Source organism: Alexandromys fortis, unplaced genomic scaffold (assembly GCF_014885135.2).
Source record: "Alexandromys fortis isolate MF-2015 unplaced genomic scaffold, M_Fortis_MF-2015_v1.1 scaffold_26, whole genome shotgun sequence".
Lineage (NCBI taxonomy): Eukaryota > Metazoa > Chordata > Mammalia > Rodentia > Cricetidae > Alexandromys > Alexandromys fortis.
In genome coordinates, this window is record NW_026067894.1 from 7,877,490 (window position 1) to 7,893,469 (window position 15,980).

General features: G+C 51.5%; 1 protein-coding gene across 3 annotated transcripts in view; it reads left to right on the forward strand.

The window, feature by feature from the left end:
• Positions 1-12,955, forward strand: part of Rps6ka1 (ribosomal protein S6 kinase A1) — a 38,387-nt gene extending 25,432 nt beyond the window's left edge. For all 3 annotated transcript variants that reach the window (XM_050153247.1, XM_050153265.1, XM_050153256.1), the window contains 9 exons: positions 760-890; positions 3,106-3,231; positions 3,436-3,525; positions 3,797-3,955; positions 9,568-9,729; positions 9,926-10,002; positions 10,118-10,235; positions 11,641-11,778; positions 12,098-12,955. In XM_050153247.1, the coding sequence (XP_050009204.1) occupies positions 760-890; positions 3,106-3,231; positions 3,436-3,525; positions 3,797-3,955; positions 9,568-9,729; positions 9,926-10,002; positions 10,118-10,235; positions 11,641-11,778; positions 12,098-12,220 (1,124 nt within the window). In that variant the 3' untranslated portion in view covers positions 12,221-12,955. The remainder of the gene's footprint in view (positions 1-759; positions 891-3,105; positions 3,232-3,435; positions 3,526-3,796; positions 3,956-9,567; positions 9,730-9,925; positions 10,003-10,117; positions 10,236-11,640; positions 11,779-12,097) is intronic.
• The last annotated feature ends 3,025 nt before the right edge of the window (positions 12,956-15,980 follow it).

Consider the following 15,980-nt stretch of genomic DNA (forward strand, 5'->3'; position numbering starts at 1 on the left):
TAGCTGTTTGGGGTTTCTGAAGCTCAGGCTAGCTTGGAACTCTGTGTGTCACCCAGACTGGCCTCAAACTAGCAGCAATCCCCCTGCCTCGAGCTCTGAGGGCCAGGACTGCAGCGTGTGCCACCGCACCAGGCTTGTTTATTTATTCCCTTAGTGTGTGAACAGAAAAATGGAGTAAGAGGAGGAGGAGGCCGTGACTGCCTCTAAAGCATGGAGGTCTTCATTGCAGATAGGAGGGAGAAAGCAGGCGCAGAAGAGTCTAGGCAGAACATGGCAGCAGACTAACCCAGACCGTGAGAGGAGAGATGGGGAGGGAGAGCAAGAGAGGCGCCTGACCAAGAGGGGTAGCCTTCCCCCCCCCCCCCCCCCCCCCAATAGACCTAGAGACTGGGGTAGCCAAAATGGTTGAGTTATCTCAGGGTCAGGCTGAGGGAAGGGAAGGGGAAGCCCAGCCCCTGGGAGGGAGGGGCTTAGGGTAGGGGGCGTGGTGAGGAGTGCTGGGAAGAGCCACAGGCACTGAAACTTGCTTGTCCCAGGTTTCCTTGAAACCTAACAGTACACATTTTTTTATTTCTTCTGTGGTGCTGGGAATCAGACCCAGGACATCGAATGTTCTAGGCAAGTACTATACCACTGAGCTCCACATGTGAACCGATAGGCAAAGTGCAGGCGTGGACGGCCTTAAACATACTCCCGGCATGGCTGCCTGCCTTGGATCAAGGGTACCTCCCTCACCCCCATGTCCCCTCCTCTCAACAGACTCTCCAGGCATCCCCCCCAGTGCTGGTGCCCATCAACTGTTCCGTGGCTTCAGCTTCGTGGCCACTGGCCTGATGGAGGACGACGGCAAGCCCCGGGCCACTCAGGCCCCCCTGCACTCGGTAGTACAGGTGAGGAGGTGGGGGGCTGCCCCCCCAGTTGCCCATTTCCGTGCAGAAAGCACAGCAGGAAAGCCGAGAACACAGGCTCCGGAGCTGAACAGGTCACACTTCTCTGGAACCCAGACAACCTCTAAGCTCCTGGACCCTCGCTGTCCTCAGGTGTAAGCCTATTAGTGAAGCACAGTCGGGGACACCTGTCTCCTGTCTGGAGTGGAGCAGCCCTGATCGTCAGCCAGAAACAGAGAGAGAAACTTCTTAGCAGGAATGCCAGATACTGCCCTGAGGGTGGAATGAGGGAGTGGCTCAGGTGTCCCTGCCAGGGTGTGTGTGTGTGTGTGTGTGTGTGTGTGTGTGTGTGTGTGTGTGTGTGTGTTCACATTCACCCCTCCTTTGTGCATAGAGACAATAATTAGATGTCAGAGCTTAAGGCCGGGGCTTATTACATACAAGGCGAGCAGGCTCTGGAGGAGACGCTGGCCTCAGTTTCCTCATCTGTAAATGGGTGATAATAGAACCTTCTTCTGCCATGTCTTGAGGCTTTTCCAGAGCTGATGTTTGAAGTTAAGATCACCATGTAATTCCTTTTCTTGTTTGTTTGAGAAAGGGTCTCACTAAATAGGTTAAATACCTTGTCTGATCTGAAGCTCTTTATTGTAGACCAAGACGGCCTTGGTTTCACAGAGATCCAAAGGCCTCTTCCTCTGGAAGGCTAGAATTAAAGGCATGTGCCACCATTCCTGCCCACTAGGTAATTTCTTACCTAAATTGGGATGTCTGTGCAGGACAAACCTTAACCAGACTAGCCGGCATAAGCAGGGTTGTCTATAAGGTATGTTGAGACTTCCAGAGGTCCTGCGTTCTATTCCCAGCACCCATCCAGCAGCTCACAGCCGTCCAAAACTGTAATCCCATGGTATCTGGTGCCCTCTTTTAACGTACGGATGAAATACCCATATTCATAATATACATAAATAAATCTTTTAAAAAACCACCTTGAGACGTGAGCTGAAGAAATGCCTCATTAATTAAGAGCACTTGTTGCTCTAGCAGGGAACCTGGGTTCAGTTCCTGTCATCCTCATGCAGCTCACAACTATCTCTAACTCCAGTTTCAGGGAATCTGACGACCTCTTCTGGTACAGGCATCCATACAGGCATCCACCCACGCATAACATACATCCACATGCTTAAATTTAAAAATGAATAAATCTTAAATATATATATATGGTTTTTCAACATAGGGTAGCCCAGGTTGGCCTCAAACTCACAGAGATCCACCTGTCTCTGCTGCCCAAGTGCTGGGATTAAAGGTGTGCACCACCACTACCCAGCTCAATATATTTATCTTTATATAAAGTATATGCAAACCTTTAGACATGATGGTAATAGACCCAGATACCCCAAGAACAGGAGCCCATTACTTAAAGCTGCATTAAATGGAAGTCCTAAGATATAGTTGGGTTTTTATCCAGCTTAGGTCTAAGCAGGGTTTTAAAACCTTGCACTTCTCAGTGTCCGGTTCTCCTGGTCTGTCCTCTTCCATTTTGTTGTTTCGTGCATTGCCCCGTGTTCCCCATCTCCCCCGCTTGGGCTACCCTGTGACTGTACACCGCGGTGAGTGTGCCCTGTGACTGTACACCGTGGTGAGTGTGCCCCTGTGACTGTACATTGCGGTGAGTGTGCCCCTGTGACTGTGAACCGTCGTGAGTGTGCCCTGTGACTGTACACCGCAGTGAGTGTGCCCCTGTGACTGTATATTGCGGTGAGTGTGACCCTGTGACTGTACATTGCGGTGAGTGTGACCCTGTGATTGTACATTGCGGTGAGTGTGCCCCTGTGACTGTACACCGCGGTGAGTGTGCCCCTGTGACTGTAGACTGCTGTGAGTGTGCCCATTGCAGAGTAGAAACTGAGGCTCAGGAAGGGGCAGGTTCTTTTGTTTTGCAAGACAGGGTTTCTTGGTACCTGTCCTGGAACTAGCTCTGTAGACCAGGCTGGCCTCAAACTCATAGAGCTCCTCCTGCCGCTGCCTCCCGAGTGCTGGGATTAAAGGCGCACGCCACCACTGCCTGGAGGGGCAGGTTCTTGACTGAGGTCACAGCAGATAACATTTAGGCCTTGTGACTCTCCTTTCTCCATGCCATCTTTACTGAGGCAAGGCCTGATCTTCGGCATGACCCCTGGACCGGGGCACCTGGGGTCAAGCTGACTCTTGTCTCCTGCAGCAACTCCATGGGAAGAACTTAGTTTTCAGTGATGGCTACGTGGTAAAAGAGACCATTGGCGTGGGCTCCTATTCCGTGTGTAAGCGATGTGTCCACAAGGCCACCAACATGGAGTACGCTGTCAAGGTCGGCTTCCCAACCATATCTCTAAGGCTGCTGGGTTGGGGGTGAGGCCAGTGTACCTGTGGCACTTTGATGGGAGGGTCTGTGGATTATGGCAGGCATGGGACTGGTTCTCCTTGGCCCTGTGGTACTGCGGGCTTCATGGCAGAGAGAATCAGATCATGGGGTCTGTGCTCCTGACAGTGCCGTGTCTCCTGCTGTCTTCAGGTTATTGACAAGAGCAAACGAGATCCCTCAGAGGAGATCGAGATTCTTCTTCGGTATGGACAGCACCCCAACATCATCACCCTGAAAGATGTGAGTGGGGAGGGGTCCTCGTTGGTGACATCAGGGCCCCTTTCCAATGCTCATGAGAAGAGGCAGGGGTCCTGAGCCCTCCCCTGCAGACTCGGGCGTTCCTGGGGCCCTCTTTAACCACCAGGGACGAGGCCAGCGCCCACCGCCCAGCAGTGGTGGCCTGCTGGGCCCCAGCAGGGTCACTGCAGTGTGGCAGAACCCAGCCCTAAGACTTCCTTGTCAGGAGACCTGGCGGCCAAGGGTCCCAGCCTGATGGCGAGGTGTCTGGCAGGTGTATGATGATGGCAAACACGTGTACCTGGTGACAGAGCTGATGAGGGGCGGCGAGCTGCTGGACAAGATCCTGCGGCAGAAGTTCTTCTCGGAGCGGGAGGCCAGCTTCGTCCTGCATACCATCAGCAAGACTGTGGAGTATTTGCATTCCCAGGGGGTAAGTCTTGATGATGAGGGCAGAGTGTAAGAACTGGCTGCCTCAGGAGTGGCAGTCTCCAAATTACCAGTCAGAGGGGACCAGGGCTGGGTAGGTGGGAGGAAGAGATGAGGCCAGGCTCAGGAGCATTTGGCCAGCACCTACCATGTGCTATCTGCCTTGCTAAGGTTTAATTTAAGGGAAAGCTTCCTTTGTTATTCCATTTGGATTTCCAAAAAGTCCTGAATTAGATGACCCTTGGCAGGTCAGAAGTCTGAGTGTAAGGTTGCTTCCCTGAGATCACACCACGGGTGGGGTAGGGGAACTGGAAGTTGAGGGGAAGAGTAGATTTTGTTTGGAAGGTGCAAGGGTCCCTGTGGGGCGCTTTGAAGCTTCAAAGAGGGAGAGGTTGGTCCAGGTGCTAAGGAAGAGGGAGTGGGTGGGGCCAAAGAGCAGGGTGTGGCCTTCTTTGTTGATTGATGCTGCCCTGGGTGAAAAGCCAAGTGGGAGGCTAAAGTTCCTCGTAGCTGAGTCACTTTTCAGTTCTCTCTAGGTCATGGGATGCTTTGGGTTCTTCTGATCAGACAGTGAGAGGGTTGGGAGTGACATCAGCCTGGGGTCATGTGCCTTTAATCCCGGTACTGAAGAGGCAGAGGCAGATGAATCTCTCTGACTTTGAGACCAGCCTGGTTTACCTATCCAAGTGTGGGGGGTAGGGGGACACCACAGTAAATCAGATATGGCAGCCCGCCTTTAATCCCAGCACTTAAGAGGCCAAGCCAAGGGAAAAGGATCATCACAAATTGGCAGAGAGCCTAGGGTGTGTGCCACCACCCCCTCACATGTATACATGTATGTATATGTAAGATAGCATTTATATAGGCGTGTATGTGGGCAGGTTTGTATACACACGTGTGCCTGAGTGTGGAGGTCAGAGGTCACACTGCACTATATGTTTTGAGACGGGTCTCTCACTGATCCAGGAGCATGCTGACTTCAGGGTCCCTGTCTCCACTTCATAAGTGTTGCAGTTACAAGCAGCCTGCCAGATCTGCCCCGTGTTGACGTGGGTTCTAAAGATCTGGACTCGGTTCCCATGTTTACATGGTATCCTCTTTTGTTTTCTGTTGCTGAAGTAAAACATCATGACCAAAAGCGATGCGGGGAGGAAAAGATTTATTTCAGTTAGACTTCCAGCATTGAGGGAAGTCAAGGCAGAAATCTGGAGGCAGGAACCGAGGCAGAAACCACAGAGGAGCAGTGCTTACTCTTACTGATTTGTGGCTTGCTTAGCTTACCTTTATTATCATTATAACTAATTTATGTATATATATTTTTTATATTTATTTATTTATTATGTATATAATAGTCTGTCTGTGTGTATGCCTGCAGGCCAGAAGAGGGCACCAGACCTCATTACAGATGGTTGTGCGCCACCACGTGGTTGCTGGGAATTGAACTCAGGACCTTTGGAAGAGCAGGCAATGCTCTTAACTGCTGAGCCATCTCTCCAGCCCCTAATTTATGTATATTTTATGTGGATATTTTGCCGACCAGCATGTGTGTGCCACATGCATTCCCCCAGTACCTAAAGAGGCCAGAAGAGGGCATTGGATCCCATGCAACTAGAATTATAGACACTTGTTAGCTCCCTTGTGGGTGCTGGGAGCGAGACCTGGGTCCTCTGGAAGAGCAGCAGCTCTCTTAACTGCTGAGCCATCTCTCCAGCCCCAGTTTACTTGGTTTATATAACCCAGGACTGTAGGCCGAGACTGCTCTTTGTTTCCCGGCTTCCCAGACCCGAAATAATTACACAGACACTTTATTAATCACAACACTGCTTAGCCAACGATTCAGGCATATTCCTAGCTAACTCTTACATCTTAAGTTAACCCATTTCTATTAATCTGTGTATTGGCATGTGGTTGTGGCTTACTGGTAAGGATCCGGTATCTGTCTCCTTCAGCAGCTACATGGTGTCTCCCTGACTCTGCTTACTTTATATCTCTTTCAGCCTGGCTGTATTCTGCCCTGCTATAGGCCAAAGCAGCTTCTTTATTAACCATTGGTAATAAAACATTCACAGCATACAGAGGGGGTTCTCACATCACAGGACTGACTACCTGTGCAGAGGTGGTATTGCCATCAAGGGAGATGGGCTTCCACATTCAAATTAGTCATAATCAAGAAAACGCCCCACGTGGCACACCTTTAATCCCAGGTTCTGAACCTGTCGTTTCTTGGCAGCATGGCTGTGTTTCTGGTACAGTGAAACCTGCTGCAGCTCCTCTAGCCCTTTGCAGTCCTGTGCCTCGCCATTGGCGTCCATTCTGTGTCCTGAAGAGTAGGAGGAAGGGTCTTTTCTGTCTATGCTGAGGATCAAACCTAAGTCCTCATGTGTGCTAGGTACACACTGCCCTAAAATCTTAATTCTAATTCACTTTCTTGCAGGGAGTGGGAATAAGGCTCGGAAGGCCAACCAAGGTCTGAGATCCAAATGAATTATGTAGAAGGCTTAACTAGTTTTTGTTTGTTGTTTTGTTGTTGATTTGTATTTTGAGACAGGGTTTCTCTATGTAGCCCTGGCTGTCTTAGAACTCACTCAGTAGATCGGGCTGGCCTTGAACTCAGAGATCCACCTGCCTCTGCCTGAGAGAGCTCCTTTAAAGGTATGCGCTATCATGCCATGCTTTTGTTTATTGTTTTGGGGCAAGGTCTTGTAATATAACCTAGGCTAGCCTGAAACTTGCTATGTAGCCCAGACTGATCCTGAACTCACCTCGCCAGGCTGGCCTGGAACTCAGAGATCAATCTGCCTCATCCTCCCCAGGGATGGGATTATAGACATGAGTACCAAAATCCAGCAAGAGTACTCAACTATTACGGGCCACTGGCCTCCAAGAATTCTTTTTCTTTGTCCTTAACAGGCTGCCTATAGAGGAGGACTCTGGAAAGGGGGCTTATTGTGACATGGCCTCCAGGTCCATGTTTTAGTGACTGGGATGGAAGTAGGTAGGGGGTCATGATGTCCTCACAGGTGCGCAGACTCCGGATCTCTTCTGCTCATGCCTAGGGGTCAATCACAGGACCTGGGCTGGTTATGTAGAACAGCTGGGCTCCCGTTTGTACTTATGCACTGGCTCTTCTTTCGCACTATGGGTTATGTTAGGCAGTGGGGGTGGGGAGCAAGCTCGCTTGTCCTCTCAGTGTGACATTGTCCTTGACCCTGCATGGCATCTGAAGACACAGCCTCCCCTGGTTACACAAGCCAGGCGGGAGCAACCCCAATTCCTCATCAGGAAATCCTCGTCTTAATGGATTTATCCTCTCAGAGTCTTTGGATCGAGTATTTTGCTAGACTTGAAAAAATGGCAGCGTTTGATTACGTAGAACTTGCTAGGAGAATTCTTTCACACTTGTTTATTAATTTCACACGTGTGGGTGCCCGTGTGTCACAGTGCATGCATGGAGGTCGGAGGACAACTTGTGGAAGTCACTGATCCTCTTTCAACTTGTAGGGATCGAACTTGGGTCATCAGACTTGCCTGCAAGTGCCCTTTACCTCATAACCAAAGCTTCGGTTTGGTTGGCACGTGTCTTTCATATTTGAAGTGGCTTTGGTTTCTCAAATGGCCAACGCAAGCAGACTAATACTTAAATATGTCAGATCGAAGACATATTTCCTTTTCCTGTTTCATTCTCTAGTTAATACTGGCTGAAGCTCCCCTGAAGGCTTTGCTTCAGTGGTGGAGAGAGTGCCTGTCTACTGTATTTGAGGCCCTGAGTTCCGGTCACAGTACTTGGGGGGTGGGGCACACACGTGGTGGCACATGCCTGTAACTCTAGCACTCAAGAGTCTGAGGCAAGAGGATCATGATTTTGAGACCAGTCTGGGCTGCTATGTAATAGGCTACAGGCTAGCCTGGACTAGATAACAAGACTTTGTCTCACAGAAACAAAGGTTTTGTGCCCGCAGGAGCAGTGTTTAGTCCGGCGTGTGGTTCTCTCAGGCCTGCCCAGCCTGCTGTGACTTTCCGTGATGGTGTACACTGGTGGCCAGTGGATACTATGGCACTTTTCCCAGCTGGGCCCCGCCCCCTCTGTGCCAGCCATGGTGAGGCACGGTTCCCGTCAGACTTACTCATTTCTTAGGTTGCTAGGGCAGGGCAAGATCACAAACTTCCCTATCCCTGTTCCCCAAAAGTGTTCTCTGTGCCACACTAACCTAAAAAGATCCTGCGACCATGGTCAGGGCTGAGTTCAAGTCCTGCCCTTGTTTCTCAGTTTTTCTCTCAGGGTCTACTTCCTCCTGAAAAATGTCACCTACCCAGATACTGAGGTGTGGTGAAATCATGACTGTGAAATGACATTTTTTAAGAGGCTTATGTGTCTGTGAGATTGTGTACGTACCAACACGTGGGGGCAGAAGAGGGTGTTACCTATTCTTTGTTACTCCATCTCTTCCTTTCAGGCAGGGTCTCTCCCTTTCCCTAGGGCTCAAATTTTCTTGGCTAGGTTGGAAGGCAGCCAGCTCTCTCAATCCGCCTGTCTCTGCCAGCCCCACTTGGAAATGGGGTTACAGGCACAGCACACAGTTTCTTCTGTAGGTTCTGGGATCTAAAACTTACTCTGGTCCTCACGATTGTTCTGCCAGGGTTGTGTTTTTGAGGGAAGGATGGGGTTTGAGGCAGGGTTTCTTTGTGTAGCTCTGGCTGTCCTGGAACTAGCTCTGTAGATCCGCCTGTCTCTGCCTCCTGAGTGCTGGGATTAAACCATCTTTCTAGCTTGCTTCTGTTGGGTGGGTGGTTGACTGTTTACAGGAAAGTGTATGTCAGGTTGGCCTCCAACTTACTGTGTAGTCAAGGGTGAACGTGAACTTCTGATCCTCCTGCAGGGTCCTCCATTTTTTCTTTACAATTTTATTATATTTTCTGTGTGTATGTGCATGCGTGCACGCATGCATGTATTCATGCTGAGGCACATGCATGTGGCAGTCAGAGGACAACTCATGGGAGTAGATTGTCCACGTGGAGTCTGATCACACTCAGGCACCTCACTGACCCCTTGACTCCCTCTGGCAACAGCAGAGTCTCAGGGCTGGTGCTGGTGTTGGGGACAAGATTCCTGACAGGAGAGGGGCTGAGAGCGCCTGGGCCGAGCCAGCAGAGTTTGATGAAATAGTAGAGAAGTACAGGGAAAGAGGAATCTTTAAAAAAAAAAAAAAAAAAAGGGAAGAAAAGGGAAGAGGACCCCTACCGTAGGAAGGAGGGAGCTGCCCCAGAAGAGCGTGGAGGATGAGCAGACTGAAGGGGAGTCGTTAGGCAGGGCTTAGAGCCACAGGCATCTTCACGGAGATCTCAGCAAGGCAGCAGAGCGGGTGAGATGGTTCCTCAAGGTGCCTGCTGCCGAGCCCGACAGCCGAGTTGATCCCCAGGACCCACAAGGTAGAGGAGAGAGTTGACTCCAGGCTGTGCGCCCTGACCCGCCACACCATCTTCAAAGGCGGTATACCGACATAGGGTCCTTCAGTACTTTCCTCCCTCTCAGGGTCCCTGTGACTTTCCCAATTGTGATGTTGGTCTGGGTCACTGGTCCCTCCACCACCATATATTGACCCAGCCCCCTGCCCTTAGGTCGTCCATAGGGACCTCAAGCCCAGTAACATCCTGTATGTGGATGAGTCCGGGAACCCCGAGTGCCTGCGCATCTGTGACTTTGGCTTTGCCAAGCAGCTGCGGGCTGAGAACGGACTTCTCATGACGCCTTGCTACACAGCCAACTTTGTGGCACCAGAGGTAATTGGAGGCAACAGGAGCGCTCGTGACTGCTTTCAAAGGCCCCATGGTGTCTAGAACTGGTGTTCATGACCCTGACCCAAGGGAAGACCTGTAGCCCACGGCTGGGACTGCTTCCCACCCTCCTGGGAACTGTTTGGGTGTTTCCGAATGCCCCTGAGCCTGACCACTTCCCCCACGCCGTACCCTCACCCAGGTGCTGAAACGCCAGGGCTATGATGAAGGCTGTGACATTTGGAGCCTGGGCGTTCTGCTGTACACCATGCTGGCAGGGTGAGTGTGAACGCTGGGCCAGTGGCCCTGCCTCTGGGAGCTGCCAACTCCCTAACCTACCCCCGGGGCCAGGATGGAGGCCAGAGGTTAAAGCTGGGTTCGGGGACTTCTCTAGATACACTCCATTTGCCAATGGACCCAGCGACACCCCAGAAGAGATCCTCACCCGGATCGGCAGCGGGAAGTTCACCCTCAGTGGGGGAAACTGGAACACCGTCTCAGAGACAGCCAAGGTGAGTCTGAAGGACGGAGCCAGCCTGCTGACGTCAGGGCTATTGCGCAGTTCATGGGTGGGTTTCCTGCAGCCTTCCCTGTTTGTCTGGATGAAATCACTAACCCTTCCATGTTCTGGGCCCTACTGGATGTGGAGAGCTGCCCAACCCAATCTCTATGGAAAATCGATGCGGTAGGCATCACAGACCTGCACGTTGAGGTTGGTCTCTTTGGCCAGACGTGTGGGTACCTGCCCGTGCCCTGTGCGGTGCCTTCCCAAAAGGGACTGCGCTTGAACTCTCGGTATTGGGAAGTTTCTACCAAGAACCCCTGGCTAGATCAGGCTGAACCTGTCACGAACAGCAGTGCCTACACCAGTGTTTCTCAGAGGGACACTGAGGCTCAGAAAGTTAATTGCCCAGGACACTCAAGCTCAGTAGAAGAGCCGAGTTTAGGGTTTTTAATTGTTTGAGGCTCTGTTGCTGTTTCAGGGTTGGGTTTGGTCTCATTGTGTAGTCTAGGCTATCCGGGAGCCAGGTCTGTAGACCAGGCTGGCATTAACCCAGCTCCGTCCTCCTCTGCCTCCCCAGTACTGGGTTTAAAGGTGTGCCCCACCACCCCACACTTTATTATTTTTAATTCTATGTGTGTGTGCGGGAATGCGCATATGAGTACAGGTGCCGGCAGAGGCCAGAAGGCACAGGGTTCTCTGGAGCTGGGTTTGCACCTGTTGTGAGCCTCCTAGCGAGAGGGCTGGGAACTGAACTCCAGGCCTTGAGGAGAGCGGTAAGCACTGAGCTTGTCTGCTTTGATTTTTACATCGAAGATGGTCTCTCCCAGGCCTTGCTGGCCTTCAAGCCTAGTAGCTGAGGTTGATTTTGAACTCTTGATCTCCCTGGCTCTGCCTCCCAAGTGCTGGGATTGAATACCTGGCATGCTTTTTCATGGATTTTTCTTTGTTTTTGTTCTTCATCGTACTGGGGATGGAGCCCAGCTCCTCGTGCCAGCCAGGCAAACTCTTAAAGCTCTCAGTTACATTCTCACCCCAAGAAGGGTCAAATTCGAACCTGTGTCTCCTTGAGAAAGATGTCAACCACAATGCCTGCAGCAACAAAGATGGAAGAGAAAGTTTCCCGCGCTGTTGTTAGGGGAAGGCTTTGATTTCTCTGTGTAGCTTTGGAGCCTTCCTGGAACTCTCTCTTGTAGACCAGGCTGGTCTCAAACTCACAAGAGATCCACCTGCCTCTGCCTCCCGAGTGCTGGGATTAAAGTGCTGTTTGCAGGGGCTTTTGTTAGGGCGCAGGCCAGAGACGGCTGGACGCGATTGCCTTCCAGTCATTGGCGATCAATGCGGCACTCGGTGGGGCACAGCTGTCTGCCGCCTCGGCCCTCCACCCATCGTCTCCCTGCCCTCTGTGTCTCCAGGACTTGGTATCTAAGATGCTGCATGTGGACCCCCACCAGCGCCTCACAGCCAAGCAGGTCCTGCAACACCCGTGGATCACCCAGAAAGACAAGCTGCCCCAGAGCCAGTTGTCCCACCAAGACCTGCAGCTTGTGAAGGTGGCCATGAGGGCCTGGGGCTGTTGAATGTGGGGGGGATCTCGGCCCAGGGGGTATAGCAAGGACTTGAAGCGGCAGAGCCTGTCAGTTCTGTGTCTGTGCCCGAAACCAATGAGCAAAAAGACATAGCCCTGCCCCCAGGGGAGTGCCAGACTTACACGCAGTACTGTCATAGTATCCTTGTGTCCCAGGGAAAACCAGTGCCCATAAAGTGCCACCAAGGCTGTGGAACCCCGGGAGGGGCTGGCCATACCCTGGGGTTCATGTGTTTTGTCTGTCTGCCCTCCCTCATGGTTTACTCTCCTACCCTCTCTCCTAGGGAGCCATGGCAGCTACCTACTCTGCGCTCAATAGCACCAAACCCACTCCCCAGCTGAAGCCGATTGAGTCATCTATCCTGGCCCAGCGGCGGGTGAGGAAGCTGCCGTCCACCACCCTGTGAACCACACTGCAGACAAACTCCTTGGAGGCAGAGTCCTTCCCAGAGGGAACGAGCCTGAGTCGCAGGACCAAGTGAAGTGGAGTCCTAAGGGCCCGGGAAGTAGCCAGCCCAGATCACCCGAGTGACGGTGTGAAGTGCCTTCCTCCCTAGCACGGACTCCTCTGGGCTCAGGCTCCGTGTGTGAGATCCATTCACTATACAAACTGTTTTCTAAGGGAGAAAAAAAAATGGCATCCTCTACCATGGATTTTTACAAGATCCATTTGCCTTTCTGGCCGTTGCAGTCCCAGGAGGAGCAGAGTCCCATAGAGACCGTGATCAGCTTTGGGGGCATCCCCTAAGCGCCCCTCTGTTGGCCGTGGAGCCATCTGCACACACCTCCAAGCAGCCCAGTGTTGCCTCTCAGAGTCGCCCACTGGCTATTCAGCAGAAACTGGTCCCCACCTCTCCGTTCTGTTCTGGAGTTCCAGAACCACTTTCCGCGAGGACGCCGCCCTGTCAGCTCCCAGGCACCAGCATCCGCATTGCCCTTCCACAGTGGCCCCTGCAGTCGGGTCGGACAGCCCCGTGGAGAGGAGGCAGAGAGCACTTTCGGGCAGACTTCCTCCTGTCTGCCACTGGACAGAGGAGACCAGGGAGTGGGCCACAGGGGACGAGGGCTTTTTCATTTCCTCAGCTGGTAACTCAGGGTTCATCTGTCCAAGGCCTTTCTAATAAACTTACAATCCAGTCGAAGCATGTCTCTTCTCCTCTTTCTCATATTCCAGGACTTCGGCGGGGTCAGGGAACAGGGCTAGGGACAGTTTAGCCCTCCTGCTTGGGGCACACGTCATTTGAGGAGTGTGTGAGACCCCCTCTGATTCCATCCATATGCTCCTACAGGGGACGCCACCACAGTATGGAGAAACACAATGACAGTGACATCCCTGACAAATGCTGACCCAGTGCCTAGCCCTAAGATGTCTGTCCTTCCCTTTGTGCTGAGAGTCCGACCCCAGGGCCCCCTACACTTAAACAACCAACCCTGTCAGGCAAATCTCCGTTTTATAGAGGGAAGACAGGCTCAGAGAGGGGCTTGCATTTTCTCATGCAGCCATGTGGAAAGCAAAGCCTTGGGTCTCACTCCATAGCAGGCAGATGGACAGGTAACCCGAGGTCACCTACTGACGGGACCTGCAGAGGACTGAGTGGGGCCGGGAGGGAGACCCCTGTAGAGGACGAGCGACCCAGAAGCTGAGACCTGGAGGTTAAGGAGATCCAGAAAAGAATCCAGGGCTAGTTAGAGGCCGGAGCTAGGGAAACGGCTCAGTCGGTCCGGTGAGAGGGCTAGGACACTCCTCGGAACCTCGAGTTTGTGTAAGCCCAGGCCGGGCAGGGGTGGGCCAGACTTGAGCATCTGACGTAGATCAGTGGTTCTCAACCTAGTACTTCGACCCTGTAAGACCGTTCCTCATGCTGTGGTGACCCCAACCATAAAATTATTTTAGTTGCCACTTCATAACTGTAATCTTGCTACTGCTATGAATTGTAAATATCTATGTTCCCCAGTGGTCACAGGTGACCTCTGTGAAAGGGTCATTCCACTCCAAGGGGTCGTGTGAGAAGCACTGATTTGGGGGCTAGGAATGTCGTTGAGAGGTACAGGGTAAATTTAATTCCTGACACCATATAAAGAAGACATAATAACATGGTCTATCTCTCCCCAGCACCTTCCTACTATAGCCCAGGCTGGCCTCAAACACTGTATTTTTTGTTTTGTTTTGTTTTTCCGAGACAGGGTTTCTCTGTGTGATAGCCCCGGCTGTCCTGGACTCACACAGTCTAGACAACTCAGCTTTGTAGAAGGCTGGCTTCGAACTCAGAGATCCACCTGCCTCTGCCTCCCAAGTGCTGGGATTAAAGGCGTGTGCCACCACCTGGCAGACATTAACAAGTTTGATCCCACACCTGGCCCAGCATTTACCCTCAAATGACCTGTCACTGTCCACAAGGCAAGTATAAAACACCTCAGTCAGGTAACCATATTCTGTCTGACCTAGCCTACCCAGTCCCTAGCATTAAGACTCCCTCCCCCCACAGGCACACACAACCTGCCATGCTCCTGCCTCCACTGCATTCCGCTTCCCTGCATACCTGGCTAACCTGTCCTCATCCTTTAGAAAAGTACAAATGACCCTTCTTCTAAGAATCAGCTTCCAAGATGCGAGCTGTGTGGTGACAGGCTTACCTGTGAGCACCACACAGACCGTCGGAGAAGATGCTTCCTCCGTGCTGTGTATCCTAGCATGCTGACTGGGCTTTGTTCTTGCCTGTATCCCTGACCTGGCACACAGCGCCTTGGGCCTCAGCTAGGGTTAGCGAATAGATGAAAACAATACAGACGTGTGTGTGATGGTGCTGGAGGAACCAGTGCTGTGAGCTGCCAACTCCAGTGCTCCCTGCCTCAGTTTCCCACTCGCTGAACAGAAATCATGGAAAGATAGCTCAGCAGTTAAGAGCACTGGCTGCTCTTCTAGAGGACCCAAGTTTAGCTCCTAGCACCCACATGACAGTTTGAAACCCTCTGTAACTCCAGTTCCATGGGATCTGGTGCCGCCTTCTTGCATCCATGGGCACCGGCACCCATGTAGTATACAGACATACATGCAGAAAAAACATATCCGTTGGTATACAGCTTTTTGTTGTTCTTTGTTTTTTGAGACAGGGTTGCTCTGTAGCTTTGGAGCCTGCTCCGGAACTCATTCTGTAGACCAGGCTGGCCTCGAGCTCACAGAGATCCACCTGCCTCTGCCTCCCAAGTGCTGGGATTAAAGGCGTGCGTCACTACTACCCAGCTAAATAATTTTTTTAAAAGGAAAGAAAGTTCTTTTCCTTGACAACTAGTGGAAGACAAATTGGAGATTGGTAAATTTCCTAACGATCAGAAAATAGAGGCCCATCTTTCCACTCTACAATCTGGGCTCTGCGGAGGCTCCCTCCCTCCCGCCACCCTTCGTGCCTGCCCACCCTGTGAAAGCAATCATGACCAGCTGTTTCACCTGCTTCGCACCCCACCCTACCCACAGAGCTGCGCAGTGTCCGTACACACTGGCTGTTGCTCCCAGAAAGCGCTGGCCTACCTGTCCTGTACCCTGAGCACTCCTAAGACAGACCTCACACAGATTCAGTGCAATGCCCGTCAAAATCCCAGCAAAATTCTTCAAAGACCTCGAAAGAACAGTACTCAAATTCATATGGAAAAGCAAAAAACCCAGGATAGCCAAAACAATCCTGTACAATAAAAGAACTCTGGAGGCATCACAATCCCTTACTTCAAACTCTACTACAGAGCTACAGTACTGAAAACAGCCTGGTACTGACATAAAAACAGACAAGAGGACCAACGGAACCGAATAGAAGACCCAGATATCAGTTCCACACATCTTTGAGCACCTGATCTTTGATAAAGAAGCAAAAAATATCAAATGGAAAAAAGCATATTTAACAAATGGTGCTGGCATAACTGGATATCAACATGTAGAAGAATGAAAATAGACCCATATCTGTTGCCATGCATAAAACTCAAGTCCAAATGGATCAAAGACCTCAACATAAAGCCAGCCATACTGAACCTTATAGAAGAGAAAGTGGGAAGTACACTTGAATGCATTGGCACAGGAGACCACTTCCTAAATAGAACCCCAGCAGCACAGACACTGAGAGAAACAACTAATAAATGGGACCTTCTGAAACTGAAAAGCTTCTATAAAGCAAAGGACAC